Source organism: Oncorhynchus clarkii, chromosome 21, assembly GCF_045791955.1.
Source record: "Oncorhynchus clarkii lewisi isolate Uvic-CL-2024 chromosome 21, UVic_Ocla_1.0, whole genome shotgun sequence".
Taxonomy (NCBI): domain Eukaryota; kingdom Metazoa; phylum Chordata; class Actinopteri; order Salmoniformes; family Salmonidae; genus Oncorhynchus; species Oncorhynchus clarkii.
The window spans coordinates 9,158,795-9,178,958 of NC_092167.1; the positions used below are offsets into that span (position 1 = coordinate 9,158,795).

The 20,164-nt window shown below is 41.7% G+C and overlaps 2 protein-coding genes across 3 annotated transcripts in view; one reads left to right on the forward strand and one right to left on the reverse strand.

Moving 5' to 3' along the window:
- The window catches only part of LOC139378480 (ras association domain-containing protein 8-like), a 34,883-nt gene extending 23,178 nt beyond the window's left edge, over positions 1 to 11,705 (forward strand). For both annotated transcript variants that reach the window (XM_071120681.1, XM_071120682.1), the window contains 2 exons: positions 7,761 to 7,890; positions 8,171 to 11,705. In XM_071120681.1, coding sequence (XP_070976782.1) covers positions 7,761 to 7,890; positions 8,171 to 8,286 — 246 coding nt within the window. In that variant the 3' untranslated portion in view covers positions 8,287 to 11,705. The remainder of the gene's footprint in view (positions 1 to 7,760; positions 7,891 to 8,170) is intronic.
- Positions 11,196 to 16,597, reverse strand: LOC139378475 (uncharacterized). Its single transcript, XM_071120675.1, has 8 exons — positions 16,253 to 16,597; positions 15,917 to 16,113; positions 14,992 to 15,096; positions 14,788 to 14,883; positions 14,355 to 14,465; positions 14,070 to 14,190; positions 13,660 to 13,959; positions 11,196 to 13,025 (listed from the first exon to the last, which is right to left on the reverse strand). Exons 1-8 carry the CDS (start codon positions 16,284 to 16,286, stop codon positions 12,007 to 12,009), a joined length of 1,983 nt encoding a protein of 660 aa, XP_070976776.1. The 5' UTR covers positions 16,287 to 16,597; the 3' UTR covers positions 11,196 to 12,006.
- Between the last annotated feature and the right edge of the window lie 3,567 nt (positions 16,598 to 20,164).

The window sequence follows — 20,164 nt, forward strand, 5'->3', positions numbered from 1 at the left end:
CTTTTGTAAAATAGGGTTGAATACAACATTTATCATTGATTGGAAGAAACACAAACACCTTATGTAAAATGGATGATGGTGATTATACTGTGATGATACCTTTTGCAGAAAACATTATAATGAAGTAAGACACGTAAGCCCATTTTACAGGGCTGCATATTATCTGGAACATATACAGTACCAGTCAAACGTTTGGACACAGCTACTCATGCAAGGGTTTTTCTTTATTTTTACTTTTTTCTACATTGTAGAATAATAGTGAAGACATCAAAACTATGAAATAACACATGGAATCATGTAGTAACCAAAAATGTTGATGACAGCTTTGCACACTCTTGGCATCCTCTCAACCAGCTTCACCTGGAATGCTTTTCCAACAGTCTTGAAGGAGTTCCCACATATGCTGAGCACTTGTTGGCTGCTTTTCCTTCACTTTGCGGTCCAACTCATCCCAAACCATTTCAGTTGGGTTGAGGTTGGGTGATTGCGGAGGTCAGGTAATCTGATGCAGCACCATCACTCTCCTTCTTGGTCAAATAGCCCTTACACAGCCTGGCGGTGTGTTGGGTCATTGTTCTGTTGAAAAACTAATGATAGTCTCACTAAGTGCATACCAGATGGAATGGCGTATCGCTGCAGAATGCTGTGGTAGCCATGCTGGTTAAGTGTGCCTTGAGTTCTAAATAAAATCACAGACTGTGTCACCAGCAAAGTACCCCCACATCATCACACCTCCTCCATGCTTCACAGTGGGAACCACACATGCAGAGATCATCCATTCACCTACTCTGCGTCTCACAAAGACACAGCGGTTGGAACCAAAAATCTCAAATTTGGACTCATCAGACCAAAGGACAGATGTCCATCGGTCTAATGTCCATTGCTCGTGTTTCTTGGCCCAAGCAAGTCTCTTGCTCTTATTGGTGTCCTTCAGAAGTGGTTTCTTTAAAGAAATTCGACCATGAAGGCCTGATTCATGCAGTCTCCTCTGAACAGTTTATGTTGAGATGTCTGTTAGTTAAACTCTGTGAAGCATTTATTTGGGCTGCAATCTGAGGTGCAGATAACTTTAATGAACTTATCCTTTTTTACTGTTTTATTTCACTGTAGAGCCTTCAGTCCCACTCAAAATGCCCCCGTTAGATAGCTCTTTCGTCCCACCCGACACATGCGGAGACCTCACCTGGCTTAACTTGTCCCTCCAGAGACAAAACCTCTCTCATCGTCACTCAACACCTAGGTTTACCTCCACTGTACTCACATCCTACCATACCCTTGTCTGTACATTATGCCTTGAATCTATTCTACCACGCCCAGAAATCTGCTCCTTTTATTCTCTGTCTCCAACGCACTATATGACCAGTTCCTATAGCCTTTAGCCATATAGCCTTTAGCCTTATCCTCCTCCTCCTCTGTTCCTCTGGTGATGTAGAGGTTAACTCAGGCCCTGTAGCCCCTAGTTCCACTCCTATTCCCCAAGCACTATCATTTGACTTCTGTAACCGTAAAAGCCTTGGTTTCATGCATGATAACGTCCAAAGCTTCCTCTCTAAGTTTGTTTTATTCACTGCTTTAGCATAACCCGGATGTCCTAGCCATGTCTGAATCCTGGTTTAGGAAGGCCACCAAAAATATAGAAATTTCCATCCCCAACTACACCATATGTGAATTAATTGTCCCTCATTTATCTTCAGAGTTTGTACTGTTAGGTGACCTAAACTGAGATATGCTTAACACCCTGGATGTCCTACAATCTAAACTAGATGCCCCCAAACTCACACAAATGATCAAGGAACCTACCAGGTACAACCCTAAATCCGTAAACACGGGCACCCTCATAGACCAACCTGCCCTCTAAATACACCTCTGCTGTTTTCAACCAAGATCTCAGAGATCACTGCCTCATTGCCTGCATCCGTAATGGGTCAGTGGTCAAACGACCTGCACTCATCACTGTCAAACGCTCCCTGAAACACTTCAGCGAGCAGGCCTTTCAAATCGACCTGGCCAGGGTGTCCTGGAAGGATATTGATCTCATCCCGTCAGTAGAGGATGGCTGGTTATTTTTTTTGAAATGCCTTCCTCACCATCTTAAATAAGCATGCCCCATTTAAGAAATTTAGAACCAGGAACAGATATAGCCCTTGGTTCTCTCCAGACCTGACTGCCCTTAACCAACACAAAAACATTCTATGGCGTTCTGCATTAGCACCGTGATATGCAACTTTTCAGGGAAGCTAGAAACCAATATACACAGGCAGTTAGAAAAGCCAAGGCTAGCTTTTTCAAGCATAAATTTGCTTCCTGCAACACAAACTCAAAAAAGTTCTGGAACACTGTAAAGTCCATGGAGAATAAGAACACCTCCTCCCAGCTGTCTACTGCACTGAAGATAGGAAACAATGTCACCACCGAATAATCCACTATAATTGAGAATTTCAATAAGCATTTTTCTACGGCTGGCCATGCTTTCCACCTGGCTACCCCTACCCCGATCAACAGCACTGCAACAGCAACTCGCCCAAGCCTTCCCCATTTCTCCTTCTCCCAAATCCATTCAGCTGATGTTCTGAAAGAGCTGCAAAATCTGGACCCCTACAAATTAGCCGGGCTAGACAATCTGGACCCTTTCTTTCTAAAAATTATCTGACAAAATTGTTGCCACCCCTATTACTAGCCTGTTCAACCTCTCTTTCATGTCGTCTGCGATTCCCAAAGATTGGATATCAGCTGTGGTCATCCCCCTCTTCAAAGGAGGGGGGGGGGCACTCTTGACCCAAACTGCTACAGACCTATATCTATCCTACCCTGCCTTTCTAAGGTCTTCGAAAGCCAAGTCAACAAACAGATTACCGACCATTTAGAATCCCACCATACCTTCTCCGCTATGCAATCTGGTTTCAGAGCTGGTCATGGGTGCACCTCAGCCACGCTCAAGGTCCTAAACGATATCTTAGCCTCCATCGATAAGAAACAATACTGTGCAGCCGTATTCATTGACCTGGCCAAGGCTTTCGACTCTGTCAATCACCACATCCTCATCGGCAGACTCGATAGCCTTGGTTTCTCAAATGATTGCCTCGCCTGGTGCACCAACTACTTCTCTGATCGAGTTCAGTGTGTCAAATCGGAGGGTCTGTTGTCCGGGCCTCTGGCAGTTTCTATGGGGGTGCCACAGGGTTCAATTCTTGGACCGACTCTCTTCTCTGTATACATCAATGATGTCGCTCTTGCTGCTGGTGAGTCTCTGATCCACCTCTACGCAGACGACACCATTCTGAATACTTCTGGCCCTTCTTTGGATACTGTGTTAACAACCCTCTAGGCGAGCTTCAATGCCATTACAACTCTCCTTCCGTGGCCTCCAATTGCTCTTAAATACAAGTTAAATGCATGCTCTTCAACCGATCGCTGCCTGCACCTGCCCACCTGTCCAACATCCCTACTCTGGACGGCTCTGACTTAGAATATGTGGACAACTACAAATACCTAGGTACATGGTTAGACTGTAAACTCTCCTCTAGAATTGGCTTCCTATTTCACAACAAAGCATCCTTCACTTATGCTGCCAAACATACCCTTGTAAAACTGACCATCCTACCAATCCTCGACTTCGGCGATGTCATTTATAAAATAGCCTCCAATACCCTACTCAATAAATTGTTATGCAGTCTATCACAGTGCCATCCGTTTTGTCACCAAAGCCCCATATACTACCCACCACTGCGACCTGTACTCTCTCGTTGGCTGGCCCTCGCTTCATACTCGTCGCCAAACCCCCTGACTCTAGGTCATCTACAAGACCCTGCTAGGTAAAGTCCCCCCTTATCTCAGCTCACTGGTCACCATAGCAGCACCCACCTGTATCACGCACTCCAGCAGGTATATCTCTCTGGTCACCCCCAAAACCAATTCTTCCTTTGGCCGCCTCTCCTTCCAGTTCTCTGCTACCAATGACTGCAACGTACTACAAAAATCTCTGAAACTGGAAACACTTATCTCCCTCACTAGCTTTAAGCACCAGCTGTCAGAGAAGCTCACATATTACTGCACCTGTACATAGCCCATCTATAATTTAGCCCAAACAACTATCTCTTTCCCTACTGTATTCATTTATTTTGCTCCTTTGCACCCCATTTTTTCTATCTCTACTTTGCACATTCTTCCACTGCAAATCAACCATTCCAGTGTTTTACTTGCAATATTGTATTTACTTCGCCACCATGGCCTTTTTTTTGCCTTTACCTCCCTTATCTCACCTCACTTGCTCACATTGTATATAGACTTATTTTTCTACTGTATTATTGACTGTATGTTTGTTTTACTCCATGTGTAACTCTCTGTTGTTGTATGTGTCGAACTGCTTTACTTTATCATGGCCAGGTCGCAATTGTAAATGAGAACTTGTTCTCAACTTGCCTACCTGGTTTAAATAAAAATTATTGGGCTGACTCTTTTCTCTGTGTAAATCAATGATGACACTCTTGTTGCTGGTAATTCTCTGATACTTCTTTGGAGACTGTGTTAACAAACCTCCAGACGAGCTTCAATGCCATACAACACTCCTTCCATGGCCTCCAACTGCTCTTAAATGCAAGCAAAACTAAATGCATGTTCTTCAACCAATCGCTGCCCGCGACCGCCCGCCCGTCTAGCATCACTACTCTGGACCCCGCCCATCTAGCATCACTACTCTGTTTGAGCGTTACAAAATAAAAAAAATCTATATTATTCAATTATTGCACCCACACTGCTCGCTCGCGCCAACGAGCATCTGCGTTGCCAAGGGATAAAATAGAAGTCAGTTCTATTTGTGATGCAAATCACGCTGCAAGTCCGGCCTCTCCCATCTCCTCATTGGTTTATAGAAGCAGATACCCACATGCCATCTCCTCATTGGTTATACCTACATGGGTGACTGAAAGACGAACGAGGTCAGTGGCGGTAATGCACCTAATTTATGAAAGTTGCCAATTGCAATATAAAGTCCAGAGAAGAAAAAGCCTGGAAGGAGGAAAGATGGCTAGAAACAATTTGGTTGACCATTTTATGTGTGGATTAATTGTGGGAGTATAGGACCTTGTGCATTTCAGGTAAAATAACAACTCAATGTTTATATCCCAGGACAAATTAGCTAGCAACAGCAAGCTAGCTAAATAGGACAAATTAGCTAGCAAGTGCAAGCTAGCTAGCTAAATTGCCATAAATGTTTAATACTTTTCGACCTGTCCCCAAATTAATGTAATTGGTTCAGAGTTTGTATTGATATTTTAACCTGTGTGTCATGATCATGTTTGGTGTGGGTGGACAAAATACATTTATGCACGATGGCGCACGTGCGCAGCCATTTTGGGTTCCGTGTTAGAATATGTTGACAACTACAAATACCTAGGTGTCTGGTTAGACTGTAAACTCCCCTTCCAGCCTTACATTAAGCATCTCCAATCCAAAATTAAATCTAGAATCGGCTTCCTATTTCGCAACAACGCATCCTTCACTCATGCTTCCAAACATACCCTCGTAAAAATGACAGATCATTAACATCGGCGATGTCATTTACAAAATAGCTTCCAACACTCTACTCAGCAAATTGGATGTAGTCTATTACAGTGCCATCCTTTTTGTCACCAAAGTCCCATATACTACCCACCACTGCAACCTGTATGCTCTCATTGGCTGGCCCTCGCTTCATATTCGTTGCCAAACTCTCTGACTCCAGGTCATCTATGTCTTTGCTAGGTAAAGCCCCGCCTTATCTCAGCTCACTGGTCACCATGGCAGCACCCACCCGAAGCACGTGCTCCAGCAGGTATATTTCACGGATCACCCCCAAAGCCAACTCCCCCTTTGGCCGCCTTTCCTTCCAGTTCTCTGCTGCCAATGACTGGAACTATTTGAAAAAAAATCACTGAAGCTGGAGACTCATATCTCCCTCACTAATTTTAAGCGTCAGCTGTCAGAGCAGCTTACCGATCATTGCACCTATACGTAGCCCATCTGTAAATAGCCCACCCAACTACCTCATCCCCATATTGCTATTTATTATGTTTCCCCTTTGCACCCCAGTATCTCTACTTGCACATTCATCTTCTGCACATCTATCACTCCAGTGTTTAATTGTTAAATTGTAATTATTTCGCCACTATGGCCTATTTATTGCCTTACCTCCCTAATCTTACTACATTTGCACACACTGTATATAGACTTTTCTATTGTATTATAGACGGTACGTTTGTTTATCGCATGTGTAACCGTGTTGTTGTTTGTGTCACACTGCTTTGCTCTATCTTGGCCAGGTCGCAGTTGTAAATGAGAACTTGTTCTCAACTGGCCTACCTGGTTAAATAAAGGTGGCAGTTTTTGCGACGGCACTTGAAGAAACTTTCAAAGTTCTTGAACTTTTCCGGATTGACTGAACTTCATGTCTTAAAGTAATGATGGACTGTCATTTCTCTTTGCTTATTTGAGCTGTTCTTGCTGTAATATGGACTTGGTATTTTACCAAATTGTGGCTATTTTCTGTGTACCACCGCTACCTTGTCACAACACAACTGACACATTATTAATTCAAAAAATTCCACAAACTAACTTTTAAAAAGGGACACCTGTTAATTGAAATGCATTCCAGGTGACTACCACACGAAGCTGGTTGAGAGAATGCCAAGAGTGTGCAAAGCTATCATATAGGCAAAGGGTGGCTACAATGAAGAATCTCAAATATAAAATGTGATTTGTTTAACACTTTTTTTTGGTTACTACATGATTCCATATTTGTTATTTCATAGTTTTGATGTCTTCACTATTATTCTACAATGTAGAAAACAGTAAAAATAACGAAAAACTTTGGAATGAGTAGGTGTCCAAACCTTTGACTGGTACTACATATATATATTTTACATTCGTCTGGCGCTGAATTTATATTAGTTTGGATTCATGTCCTTGACAAAACCATGTTTACAATGCAACGTAACTGTTTATTAATTTAAGCATGGTTTCTCACTGCTTGGCAAGAATATTTTTTGAAGTTACTGTGTTTGATTGAAAAGGGCCCTGTGTTTTTAGTAGGAACATTTTGGAGGCCTCTTATTAGTCCTCATGATGTAACGTTTACTTACAGGGTGGAGTACACCACAGGCTACATTTAGACAGGCAGCCCAATACTGATCTTATTTTCACTAATTGGTCTTTTGACCAATCAGATCAGCTCTGAAAAAGAGCTGATGTGAAAATATATTTTGTGATTGGTCAAAAGACAAATTAGTGGAAATAATCTGCCTGATTGGGCTGCCTGTCTAAATGCAGCAATAGTGTGGGCGTGAGGTAAAACAGTTATTTTAAAGATTCGGGTGGTGAGTTATATACTACTGGTGATTTTGGGGCCTGAAAAGAACTTCAGATCTACTCCACCAGACTTACATTACTCTTTCCCTAGAACCAACTCTTCCCTAGCTGGGCCCTAGAATGACTGCTCCTTTATTGGGTTTAACCACCTGCAATATGTATGTAACTGTAAACTGTCTGATTTTCAAGGTTCTTCTCAATGCAACAATTCCACCTGCAAATAGCCTTAAATATAAAGGAATACAATTCCACAAGATAAAAATATATTTTAAACATCGTATGAAACTATAAAGTTGCTTGTTAGGCACGAGTGGCCAGGTGGGCCCCATCAGTTGACAAACCGAGCTTACAGGGAAGTGGAACTGACAGTAGAAACTGCAGGGGAAGTAAATGACTAGTTGAGTGGTTGTTTGTTGCAGGAGAAGGAGCAGGAGTTGGAGCAGTTGACCAGGGAGCTGAGACAAGTGAACCTTCAGCAGTTCATCCATCAGACTGGCACCAAGGTCAGCGTTCTACCAGCCCAGCCCAATGACCAGGAGAATAACACAGGTACACACAAGCATTACAAAGTTTCCTCATCAGATTTTCTGCCCAATCTGGGCTCAGACATTTCAAACATTGTATTATCCAACACTACCCCCTACTGGAAGTTAGTACACCATGTCAGGTTTTTGTAAAGCTCTTTATTTGGATAGTAATGTTACATTTTGTCACGCCACAGTCTAATCTACACACTAAATGCTCAACCTGAAAGTAAAGAAGTATAATTTAAAATTAAAATAACACAACATAGACTTCTTGATGACTTCCTCCTCCCCTCTCTCTTCAGACCTCCAATCAGGCTTGCTGAAATGTCTGGGCTCCTCCCGCCTCCTCCCTAGCGACCTCCGAGCTCTGCAGAGTCCAGTGTCTTCAGGCCTCAACCCTGAGGGCATCTACGTCTGACCCCTGACCTTTACCTTCTGCTGCCTACCATCAGTGACCCTCTGCTGGAGTTGAGTCGGCTTCTCCCCTGGAGGAGCCATCTCTTATCTCCATTGGAGCTCCACCAGAGGAGGCTGGTGGGAGGAGCTATAGGAGGAAGGGCTCAATGTAATGGCTGGAATGGAATAAATGGAATGGTACCAAACACATGGAAACAACCATTACAATGAGCACTTGCGCTGGCAGCTCATCCCCTAGCCTCCTCTGATCTCCACCCTGTCCTCCCACAATGCCATCCTTCCCCTTCTCTCTGCTGCGTTTCCTCCATCTTCCATGAGAACACACAGAGACCCCCAACAGTTTTGTCAAGAATATAGGTTTTAGAATGTTTGCCTCGTTTTGGCTGTTCTGCCACTGGTAGATAGCTGGAGAGCTCGACCATGTTCTTGCTATGCTTTTCAAACAGTCATGCATCTTTTGATTCATTCCTATTTTGCATCTTTTGACCATTTATGGTCAACACAGCAGTCTAGTGACTAATTGTTGATCAGTTTTGTGATTTTTTTATTTTTGTGACTGATGTCAATAGCTGTATAATCTGGTCTGCCACTGGGTGGCAGAATACATCTCATAAACGTTTTCGCTAGGATCTTAATATTGGTCATTTCATATTGATTATACTTGCAAAAATATTACATTATGCAATTTATGTGGTTACTCACTTTCATCATTGGTATCTTTTAGTATGCTGTAAGTTTACCGTTGTACTTTTACTTTGGAAGGGCCTGTAGAATTTGTACTTACCACTTAGTTTTTAGAGATAATGTCTTGTTTGTGTTGTGGTTTTCTTTTATCATTTGTAACCTCTTGAATAATTGTTGGTTTGTCTATTGTTTTACATGGCTAATAATTTTTCTGAAGTTAAAAAGATGTCTCACATGAACCAAAGCAAGTTAGACAATGTGATTGGTGGTGGTCAACCTGAATGTACTTAATTTGTTAAAACATAACGTGCTCTGTAAATACCTTTACAGGGGCCACTGTATCTGCATCCACTTTAAAAGTGATGCATTTGTAATGGAGAGAGTTATTGGACTGTGAATGTATCTGTCAATAGATCGAACTCCACTCTGTGGCTCTTCAGCCTCGTGGAGAGAGGACTGTGTGAGATAAAAGGTTGTTATTTGGTTGTGAACTAGTTGATACCAGGGAACCCCACCAACAGCAAAGCCGGTGGACGCACGTCAAGGTCAACAGGCTGACCTAAAGCTCGTTCCATTCAGTATTATTGATGTCCTAGTTTGGATCATGAAGGGTTGAGCTGTGTCGCCAAAATGTAACCCACTAACACAAGAACAATGGCGCTTAACAACGTACACAGCATAGACTACTAGCATGCCTTACTGAATTGTAAATAATCACTACATAGTATTGGAATATTTTTACAATATTTAAAATAATGCATAATGCTGACAGACAATAGTTGACATAATATGAATTAACTTTGGTTTTATCCTGCTACTCTGTGGACAGCTTGGTGCATGCACTGATGGCTTGGTTTCATTGATGTTTTTGTATTGTTGAAATGACCAGAGGCTTACGATGATAGTGGAGTTATAAGTCTGGAAGTATAATGTTTATCACAGTGTATGTTACGGACTGCATGGCTCTGTCTTCTACAGTGGCATGTCTTGGTCCCAGACCAGTGCATTCACTCGAATATGTCAGAGGACACTGAAATTCAAACTGTAAACAAATAGGGTTTTTAAACCCTAAAAAGTGCCCCATCTTTTGGTGGTTATTAGACACAGCTTACGAATAAAGGCCCAAAGTTGCAGGGTCGTTTCACCTCAAAAAGCACATGAGGATTTCGACACCCACTATCTCAGGTTTTTCTGAAATTGTTTCTGTAGTGAGTAACAGATACGATTAGCATTCCTGAAACATTATTTTGATTAAATTCTATTTCAATAAAATAATGTTTTAGGAATGCCAATCTTACCTGTTTCTAACAAACTATTTCTGAACAATCTGAGATGGTGGGTGTCATTGCTCGCTGAAAGGACATGGAATGACTGCACTGAAATCTTTTAGGACTGTTCTTAAATGTTGCACCAACTGAGTATGGTGTTCTCATAAGTCTTTTGGGCCTGTCTTCGTAAACATGTCTATAATCAACGGTTTTCTAGACACAGATTAAGGGCTGGATTCAATCTGTAGCGCTCTAGCGCAATTGAAATGTTTATATAATTTTTGATTGAGCCGACATATGCAGCGTTTACCATGAATGCTGTCTCCACGAACGCGGGAACATTGCCTTTACATTTCTAGTGTGCAGCAAAAGACAGTAACGAAGGCATAAACTGTTTCTCCAAAATAAATACCTGCCTAGACTTGTAGGCGATGTCATGGCAACGTTGGAAACACGTTGTACGGTCATCTCGCACCGTACTGCGCATGCGCCGGTCTCCAAAGGCGCAAAAATGAAAACGTTGTCAGTGTGTCACTTTCACGAGGTTGGAGTAATAACATGTTCAATTTCTTAAAATATTGTCTCGAAGCTAGGTTGTGCCTTTAAATTGATGACTAATTCATTTTTTCACTTCTCTCATTGACTTCTCAAACCACAGCCTGGTTTGCTTGGTCTGTTTCACAAACTTTCCCGGAAGTCTCTGGGTTTAGAAACAGCGGTACGGATTAAATCCAGCCTTAAAACTAGTTTTGGATTGAGAAGGACGTTCAATAGAGAATCTCCCGTGAACACAGTTTTTAGTCTAGGACTAGGCTGACGATATGTCCGGGAAACCAGCCCAATGAGTAAATGATTGGAAGGAATTTCTGCCAACATTTCGGACGGAGCTGTCATGTATGAGAATGACATGTTCTACTTCTTTTTCCCCACAAACATCTGAGAAAATGACTTTGCCACATCCATGACATCATTGGAATAAACTGATATATGAAATGCTTAATACATTTAGACCAGTGTTGAAAGTTTGTCTTTGTGTTGTAGCGGACTTCAACTCAAATGAAAAGACAATATTTGAACTCATTTTGTTGTCCTGCAGCACTAATATTGTGTCACAGCTGACTCCAACACATAAGAAAAGATGGAGATGCAGATCTGGGAGAGAAATGTATAGACTGGCTGGATTCAATCCGTATCACAGAAGATCTGTGTTCAAATGTGAAGGTTATTTCCGATTGAGTCGACATATGCAGTGTTTACCATGAACACAGTCTCCGCAAACGCAGGAACAGTGCCTTTCAATTTTAATCGCGCTATAACGCAAATCTTCTGCGATCATTCTGCAATACAGATTGAATCAAGCCCGTTTATACCTTGCTCGAACATAAGTTCTGATCTTCAACATTCTGATTGTGCCCACATTTTTTACACAATTAATTGTACACAATTAAAAAGACATCTTGAACCGAAAGTTTTCAGATCTCCCTGAACAACACGGGAGGTAGTTGGGGATGCATTGTTTCTGCATATTTTACAAGTGTAAAGGAATCTGGAGGTTTAAATTGGGTCAATGTAAATCATAATCCCGCTTCTAAAATCATTATCGTTATTTGTAGTCTCGAATATCATGTGTAGACATGAAAAATCGGAAGAAGTTTATTGAAAAACATGTTTTGGTATGATAATCTGATATACAAAAGAGGACCTGTAAAATCATGTGTATACTCCTAGTATTTACATTGGAATTAACTCCTACATAGTTTATTTTGTTCTCAATTTTTTTTTTTTACGAGACTTTGTCTGTGTTGGGAGTACTTTTGGAGAATCTTAACCGGTCTATGAACTCTTCTCATATGATTTACCATATTACCCCTTTGAGTAAATGTTTTCCCACACTCTGAGCACCGGTGAGGTTTCTCCCCAGTGTGTGTATATATGTGCGTTCTAAGAGAGTCTGAGGTAGTGAAAGATTTGGGGCATTGGGTGCAGGTGTAAGGACGCTCGCCTGTGTGAGATCGCAGATGAACCATAAGATGGCAAGATACTTTGAAACCCTTTCCACAATGTTTACAGGTGTGGGGGTTTTCTCCTGTGTGCGTTCGTGTATGCAACCGCAGTTCTCCTGAGGTAAGGAATGCCTTACCACATATGCTACATAAATAATTCTTTTCCCCAGCATGCATTCGCGTGTGTCTCACTAGTGCACACTGCTGGGTAAACCTCTTACCACAGACAGTACACATGTGACGTCGCTCCCCAGAGTGAATGCGTACGTGCACTTTGAGATCATAAGCACTCCTGTACCTCCGGTCACAGTGTTCACATGCGAATGGTCTTTCTTCTGTGTGAAGTAGCTGGTGTTTTTTCAGTGCCCCTGGAGTAGCATATCGTTTGGGACACTGGTCACAATGATATGGCATCGTATGAACTCCCATATGTAGCGTCAACAGTGATGGTTTTTTGAAAACCTTCCCACACTCACATGTATGAGTCCTGTTTTGGGGTGCAGAGGATCCCTCTTTTTTCTTGTCAACCGGTTTGATCACCCTCTTTTTGATCACCTTTCTGACCACCTTTGTTTTCTTGTCAACCGCTTTGATCACCCTCTTTTTGATCACCTTTCTGACCACCTCTTCTTTCTCGTCAACCTGCTTTCTGTCCTTTTCTACTTGGTCGGTCTTGCAGAGGTTGGCCATTTCACTGTGAGAGAACGGAAGCAGAGTGCAGGTAAGAACCTGGCATGGCTCGTCAGCATTCACCATCACGTTGAGAGAATGATCCAAGTCCAATTCTGTAAAGAGAAAATACAGGAGATAAGATTACATAACCACCATATATATATAGATTCATATTGTTACACAGGTAAATGCCAAACTAAAGGAAACAACAATATAAAATGTTTTCAAAGGGCGTTGGGCACCTTGGCATAGATTCTACAAGTGTCTGGAACTCTATTGGAGGGATGCGACACCATTCTTCGACAATAAATTCCATCATTTTGTGCTTTGTTGATGGTGGTGGAAAATGCTCTCTCAGGCACCTCTCCATAATTTCCCATAATTGTTCAATTGGGTTGAGATCTGTGACTGACGGCCATGGCACATAGTTAACATCGTTTTCATGCTCAAACCATTCAGTTACCACTCGTGCATTGTGGATGGGGGCATCGCCATCCTATGGAGGCATAGCCATGGTAGGCAAAATAATAGCCTGCCCAGCATTTCTATACATGATCCTAAACATGTGACTTTAATTGTTTAATTAAGTCAAGAACCACACCTGTGTGGAAGCACATAGAATAGACTTCGTATGCCTCATTTACTCAAATGTTTTTATTATTTTGGCAGTTACTTGCACATTATAATTCATATACTTTATTAGTCATAAACAATGGATGAGTGTTTGAACTTTTTTATTTTCCTTACCATCACAGGGTACTGGAGTAACCAACACTGAGGTCTCTGCAGGTGACAGACCGTCCTGTTCCTGTTCTTCTGATGTTGACAGCCCTAGATCCTCCAAACATCTATCAGTGTCTTCATCCAGGATTTCATTGTGGTCTTCATATTCACTGACCTCTACCCCCTTATCTATGCATTCATTGTCATCTGAGTATGGCCTCACATTGTCAGAGTTGTCTGGCTCGTAGTTAATAACAACTCTCATTTTTGGAGGGATGGACAGTGTGGACAGGATGGTATCTGCAGTGTATTTAGAGACATGACCTGAGTAGGAGAGAACATCAGTTAAACTCACCTACATTGGCAAGTAAAAAATACAAGAGGTGTCCAATTGGACTATTTACTTCATAGCCATTATCTGGTTGGAGACTTACTCTTGTTCAGGTTTCCATGACGCTGATGGTGCTGCAGCACTGTCTTCAGTTGTTCAGGGTCAAAGACAGTCTGTCCACATCCCTCCAGGACAGAGGGGGCAGCACTGAGCCATGCTGTTGTCTAAGAGGGGCAGGGCAATACAGGATAATAAAGAGTTGAAATACAAAACCTCAAGTGGCTGGTACAAGTTTGGACATGACCAAAAACACCATTCAATTCATCTGTAGAGCCACATGACGTGATGTTCCGTCAATCTTTTAGAACTGAGATGTTTTCCTCAGTACCTGCGTGAGGTCTGGTACAGGCAGCAGCTCCTCCAGTCTGGAGAGGAACTCCCACACCAGTGTCTGCAGCGCTGTGTCATACCGAGGGCCATAGTGGACTGGGAACACCTCCTGTGAAATAGACAATGTCGCATGAAATGGGTCTAGTGCCAAATGTCTCCATTTAAGATGCACTCCAGCTATTTTGGAACTTTTCCTGTTAAGAAACAATATCCCAAGTATAAGTACAGTAATGTACACACATGTAAGGGTACAAACTACAAGCAGTAGGCCATTCAAGGAGTTGGTCTGATGTGATGTCATCAGCCTCCTCCCTTACTTGTGGGAACAATGGAGGAGCAGTTGATCTAAGTAGATGTTCAACTAGTAGCCTATTTCAGAAATATATTCAAGCAAACGGATCATAAAGAACTCTAGAGAGAAAGTTCCTCACCTGGAAGAAATGCTCCCTCTCAGAAGGGTATTCCAGCAGGGTTTGGACTAGCTCCACAAAGTTAGAATCTGAAGCCTCCAATTCATCACCATGACTCTGTCATTAGGCGCAAACAAAACATCAGACAAATGTACAGGAGTCCATCTTTCAGAAATAAAGTTATTCCCAGTGTCTCATTCATAAAGTGTTGCCAATTTAAACTACCTCTTTGTGTAAGGATTTTTCTGTCAACGTGTGGATTATGTCCAGGTGGGCCTGGATGGTCAGGAGGTCAGCTCTGCCCGCACTGCAACACAACTCTAAAACCATCTGGAACAGAGGTGGATATGTGAAAAGCAGGACTAGGGCCAGGGTAGTCTGATTAATCAGGCTGTAATACATAATTTATTGGTACATACAGCATGAAATGAATGCCTGCAACATTGTGTAAGTGTTCCTTACAAGCCAGAATGTTGAATAAAGTTAAATGTAAACTTACTCTACCAGTTGTCTGTGTGGTTTGTCCTTCAGATGCTTGAAACTCGATAAAATATCCACAGGAAAGTATTGTCTAGGGCCTTACTAAGGTGAAGGTAATTATATATTGGATTTTTTTCTCTCTCTCCAAGCTTGCCATGACAATGAAAATTGTATTTTCTGAATCGGGAGGATAGAGCATTTTTTTGTGTGGAATTGTAGGGGAAAGAAATATTGAAAAATATTCACACACAAAAAAGGTGTGGATTGTTCTCCATCCTCCCCCGATTCAGAATATTGGTTCTATAGCTATTGAAGAGAAAAACAAATATCCAATATAAAACTAATTTTACCTAGGTGCCAAACCATATCTCTAAAAGGTTGGGTAAACAATACTTTCCTGTGGAAATGTCGCAAATGCTGAAGGACAATCCGCCAGACAACCGGTAGAGTAAGTTTAAATGTAATTTTATTCAACATTCTGGCTTGTAATGAACATTCATACAATTTTTCAGGCATTAGTTGCTGTCTGTATGTACCAATGAATTGTGTATTACAGCCTGATTAATCAGAGCAGGGCAGACGTACAGTAATTGCAGCTAGTAGCTGCCCATAGTTTGTTCCATCATAAGACTCTTCCCATACCAACCCTCAACATTTCCACCTCTCTCACCCTTGCCCTCAGTCCCAGGATGAGTTGGGTCCTCTGCTTGGAGCTCAGCAGCTCTGGAACCATCTCTGTCACCAAAGTCACAAACTCCTCCAGCTTCCCATACTGCATCACATTACGCTCTTGAGCCACTTGCCACATGAAAGCTGACATCAGTCGTAGAGGTGGAACCAGGAGACGCAAGGAGAACAGAGGGAGATCTGTCGCCGAAGAGAAGAGCAATTAACAGATAAACAAATACACTCCATAACTCAGCTAGTTACTATTATTACAAGCTATGTGTAGGCTATAGGACATATTTGAATGGAAATCACTTTTCTACATTTAACACAAACTAACCTTGTTCTGATGCTGGATCAATAATGATATCCATAGCTAGTTTGCAAAGAAAAAGAAGCCACTGAAACAAGCTACTGTTAGCTACCTAAAGAGTTTGATGCTAATGTTAGGAGTGACCAAGCCTAGAATATACACTGAGGGTTTACAACGTAGCTAAAAAGGTTGATATCTTTATGCAAGCTAGCTAATACTATACTAGTTAGCTAGCAAACTAAACCCGTTTTCTATAGATAGCCAACATTTGCACATCCCATTACTTTTACCAAAGATGTTCTACTCATCTATCTGTGCTTTGACGAACAACAAACAAATCATTGACCTCGACGAAGTACTGTACTTCCGGGTGATGTTTAAAAACAATCCTTCAGAATAAAGGTCCTCATTTTTAAAAAGAAAGATGCATACCACAAAATATTATTATCTTTGTATTTAGTCATTGCAATATATCATTTAGTTTACTTGAGGGTTTATAATATTTCCCACCAAAATAGCCTAATTCTCCTAACCTGCTGTGTAAGTTATCCTAACCTGCTACAAACAAATCCTGTATACCACCTGGTCAAAACCCTGACTGAGAGACAGCTCCACTTCCGTAATTAAAATGAATGAAATATTATTAAATGGTTCATATTTTTGTTTCAAATGTCAACAAAATTGCCGTCACTGTCCTGCCATCTAATAAAGAAAATTTGAGCTCTCATCATTGTGGAAAAGGCTTGTCCAGCGTACTTGCCTTGTCAGATGGAGGTCAAAGTAATCTGCAGTTTTCTTGGGAGCTGCCTCTTAACCATCAACATTAATTAATAGGGATGATAATAAAGCTCGCCAACTAAAAGCCGAAAATTAGTTAACTCTCATACGTTCAGCCATTCCCATGAGGAAAGAATAGGGTTTTGGGATAAACGCCCAAAATAAGGTCAGAGGTTAACACAGGCTTAGGAGATCTTGAACGTTGTGTTCTATGAGATAACATCAGTCATTTAACATGACCTTAATGAAGTATGAAGCCTTTATGTGCTCTGTGCTTTTTTAAATTACATAAATACTTAAAAATTCACAAAAAGTGACTTTAGCTGATGAAGATCTCATAGAACAAAACGTATAAGATCTCCCAAGCCTCTGATTACCACAGAACAAATTTGTGCAGTTTATCCAAAAACCCTGCAAAAAATCCACTAATTTCCCCACAAGCTTCGTCCAACGAACCATGGCTGAGTTAGTGCCTACAAAAATGCACCATTGCTACTGCTCTCTATGTCGGAGCTGTCGTAGATGAGAATGACATGATCTACTTCCTTTTCCCCACAAACATCTGAGGGAAATGACTTTGCCACGTCTATGGCAACATTGTAATAAGCTGATGTTATATTAAATGCTTAATTAGTACATTTAGACCAGTGTTGAAAATTTGCCCTTTCTTGTGTTTGTTACTATTGTAGCGCATTTCATCTCAAAATATCAAAAGACAATATTTGAACTTTTGGACTGCAAGAAGTCATTTTGTTGACCTGCAGCAATAATATTAAGACATAGCTGACTCATTCAATGCATGATATTACCTAATGTAAAGTAATTAGGAACTGACAGGATCAGATTAAGCTACAATCTTGTCTGTCCACACATGATTTTGTATCTGGAACAACCCTACTGTACTATGCCACTTGAGGATTGGCAGATTTGTGTAGAAGTACGAGGTATTTGAGGTAGATATGTACATGAAGGCAGGGTAAAGTGACCAGGCATCAGGATAGATAATAATAAGGTATTTGAGGTAGATATGTACATGAAGGCAGGGTAAAGTGACTAGGCATCAGGATAGATAATAACACGGGTACAATAAATAACAGAGCAGCAGCAATTGATGAGTTTTAAAGTGTGTGTGAATGTGCATGTGTGTGTAATGTGTGTTTGTGTTGTGTCGGTCTGTCTGTGTGTGTGTGTGCTTATGTAGTGTATGTGAATGTGTGTGGGAGTGTCAATGTAGTGGTGTGAGTGAGTGTCTATAGGGTTTGTATATACAGTGCCTTCAGAAAGTATTCAGACCCCTTGACTTTTTCCACATTTTGTTAAGTTACAGCCTTATTCTATAATTGATTGAATTGTTTTTCCCCCCTCATCAATCTACAATCAATCTACAATCTACAATATCCCATAATGAAAAAGCAAAAACAGGTTTGTATAAATGTTTGCTAATTTATAAAAAATTAAATAAATTAAATATCACATTTACATTAGTATTCAGACCCTTTACTCAATACTTTGTTGAAACACCTTTGGCAGCGATTACAGCTTCGAGTCTTCTTGGGTATGCCGCTACTAGCTTGGCACACCTGTATTGGGGGAGTTTCTCCCATTCTTCTCTGCAGATCCTCTCAAGCTCTGTCAGGTTGGATGGGGAGCGTTGCTGCACAGCTATTTTCAGGTTTCTCCAGAGATGTTCGATCAGACTCAAGTCCAGTCTTTGGCAGGGCCACTCAAGGACATTGAGAGACCTGTCCCGAAGCCACTCCTGCATTGTCTTGGCTGTGTGCTTAAGGTCATTGTCCTGTTGGAAGGTGAACCTTCGCCCCATTCTGAGGTTCTGAGTGCTCTAGAGCAGGTTTTCATCAGGGATCACTTTGTACTTTGCTCCGTTCATCTTTCCCTACGATCCTGACTAGTCTCCCAGTCCCTGCCGCTGAAAAACATCCTCACAGGATGATGCTTCACCGTAGGGATGGGCAAGTTCTCCTCCAGACGTGAAGCTTGCCGTTCAGGCCAAAGAGTTCAATCTTGGCTTCATCAGACCAGAGAATTCTGTTTCTCATGGTCTGAGAGTCTTTAGGTTCCTTTTGGCAAACTCCAAGCAGGTTGTCACATGTGCCTTTTACTGAGGAGTGGCTTCCGTCTGGCCACTCTACCATAAAGGCCTGATTGGTGGACTGCTGCAGAGATGGTTGTTCTTCTGGAAGGTTCTCCCATTTCCACAGAAGAACTCTAGAGCTCTGTCAGAGTGACCATTAGCTTCTTGGTCACCTCCCTGACCAAGGCCCTTCTCCCCCGATTGCTCAGTTTGGCTGGGCGGCCAGCTCTAGGAAGAGTCTTGGTGGTTCCAAACTTCTTCCATTTAAGAATGATGGGGGCCACTGTGTTCTTGGGGACCTTCAATGCTGCAGACATTCTTGGGGACCTTCAATGCTAGTCACTTTACCATGCCTTCATGTACATATCTACCTCAAATACCTCATACATTTATCTGGTACTGGTACTCTACTTGTGTATTTTTGTTTATTCCTTAATACAATTTTATTTTTACACTCTGCATGGTTGGTTAGTAAGCATTTCATGGTAAAGTCTACACCAGTTGTATTCAGCACATAAATCCAATTTGATGTCCAGGGTTCAAATCCTTGTCTTCTTATCTTGTATTGGGTTACTGAGATGCACAATGACTCAACAAATCTGCCGATCCTCAAGTGGCATCGTACAGTATTGTTCAATATACAAGACTCTCCTCCTGAACAGCCACTGTAGGCCTATACACAACACAACCATTGGGTTAGGCAGCAAATAAAAACACTTTTGATCAGTGAAGGCAGAGCCGGCTGGGCTTCAGGTTTGGAATATCCATTGCAGTGTATAATGCAACCCAGTTTTACTTACACCATCCCAGCAGCTATCTTAGAAATCAGTGGCGATTTGAGCATGTAAATGTTGGTGGGGCAAAAAAATAAAAGATATGCATGCCAGCAAAACCACTACACTAAACAATACATTCATTGCACTATAACGGTGACAAACGGTGCCCACAAACTGTTAGGGCCTACATAAAGCTGTCCCAACCGCACCATAGTGAATTCTTACCACTGCTACACCTGGGTGTCAGCGGAGCCTTGTCTGGCAACGAAACAGTTCATTCAGTCTCGTTTACTG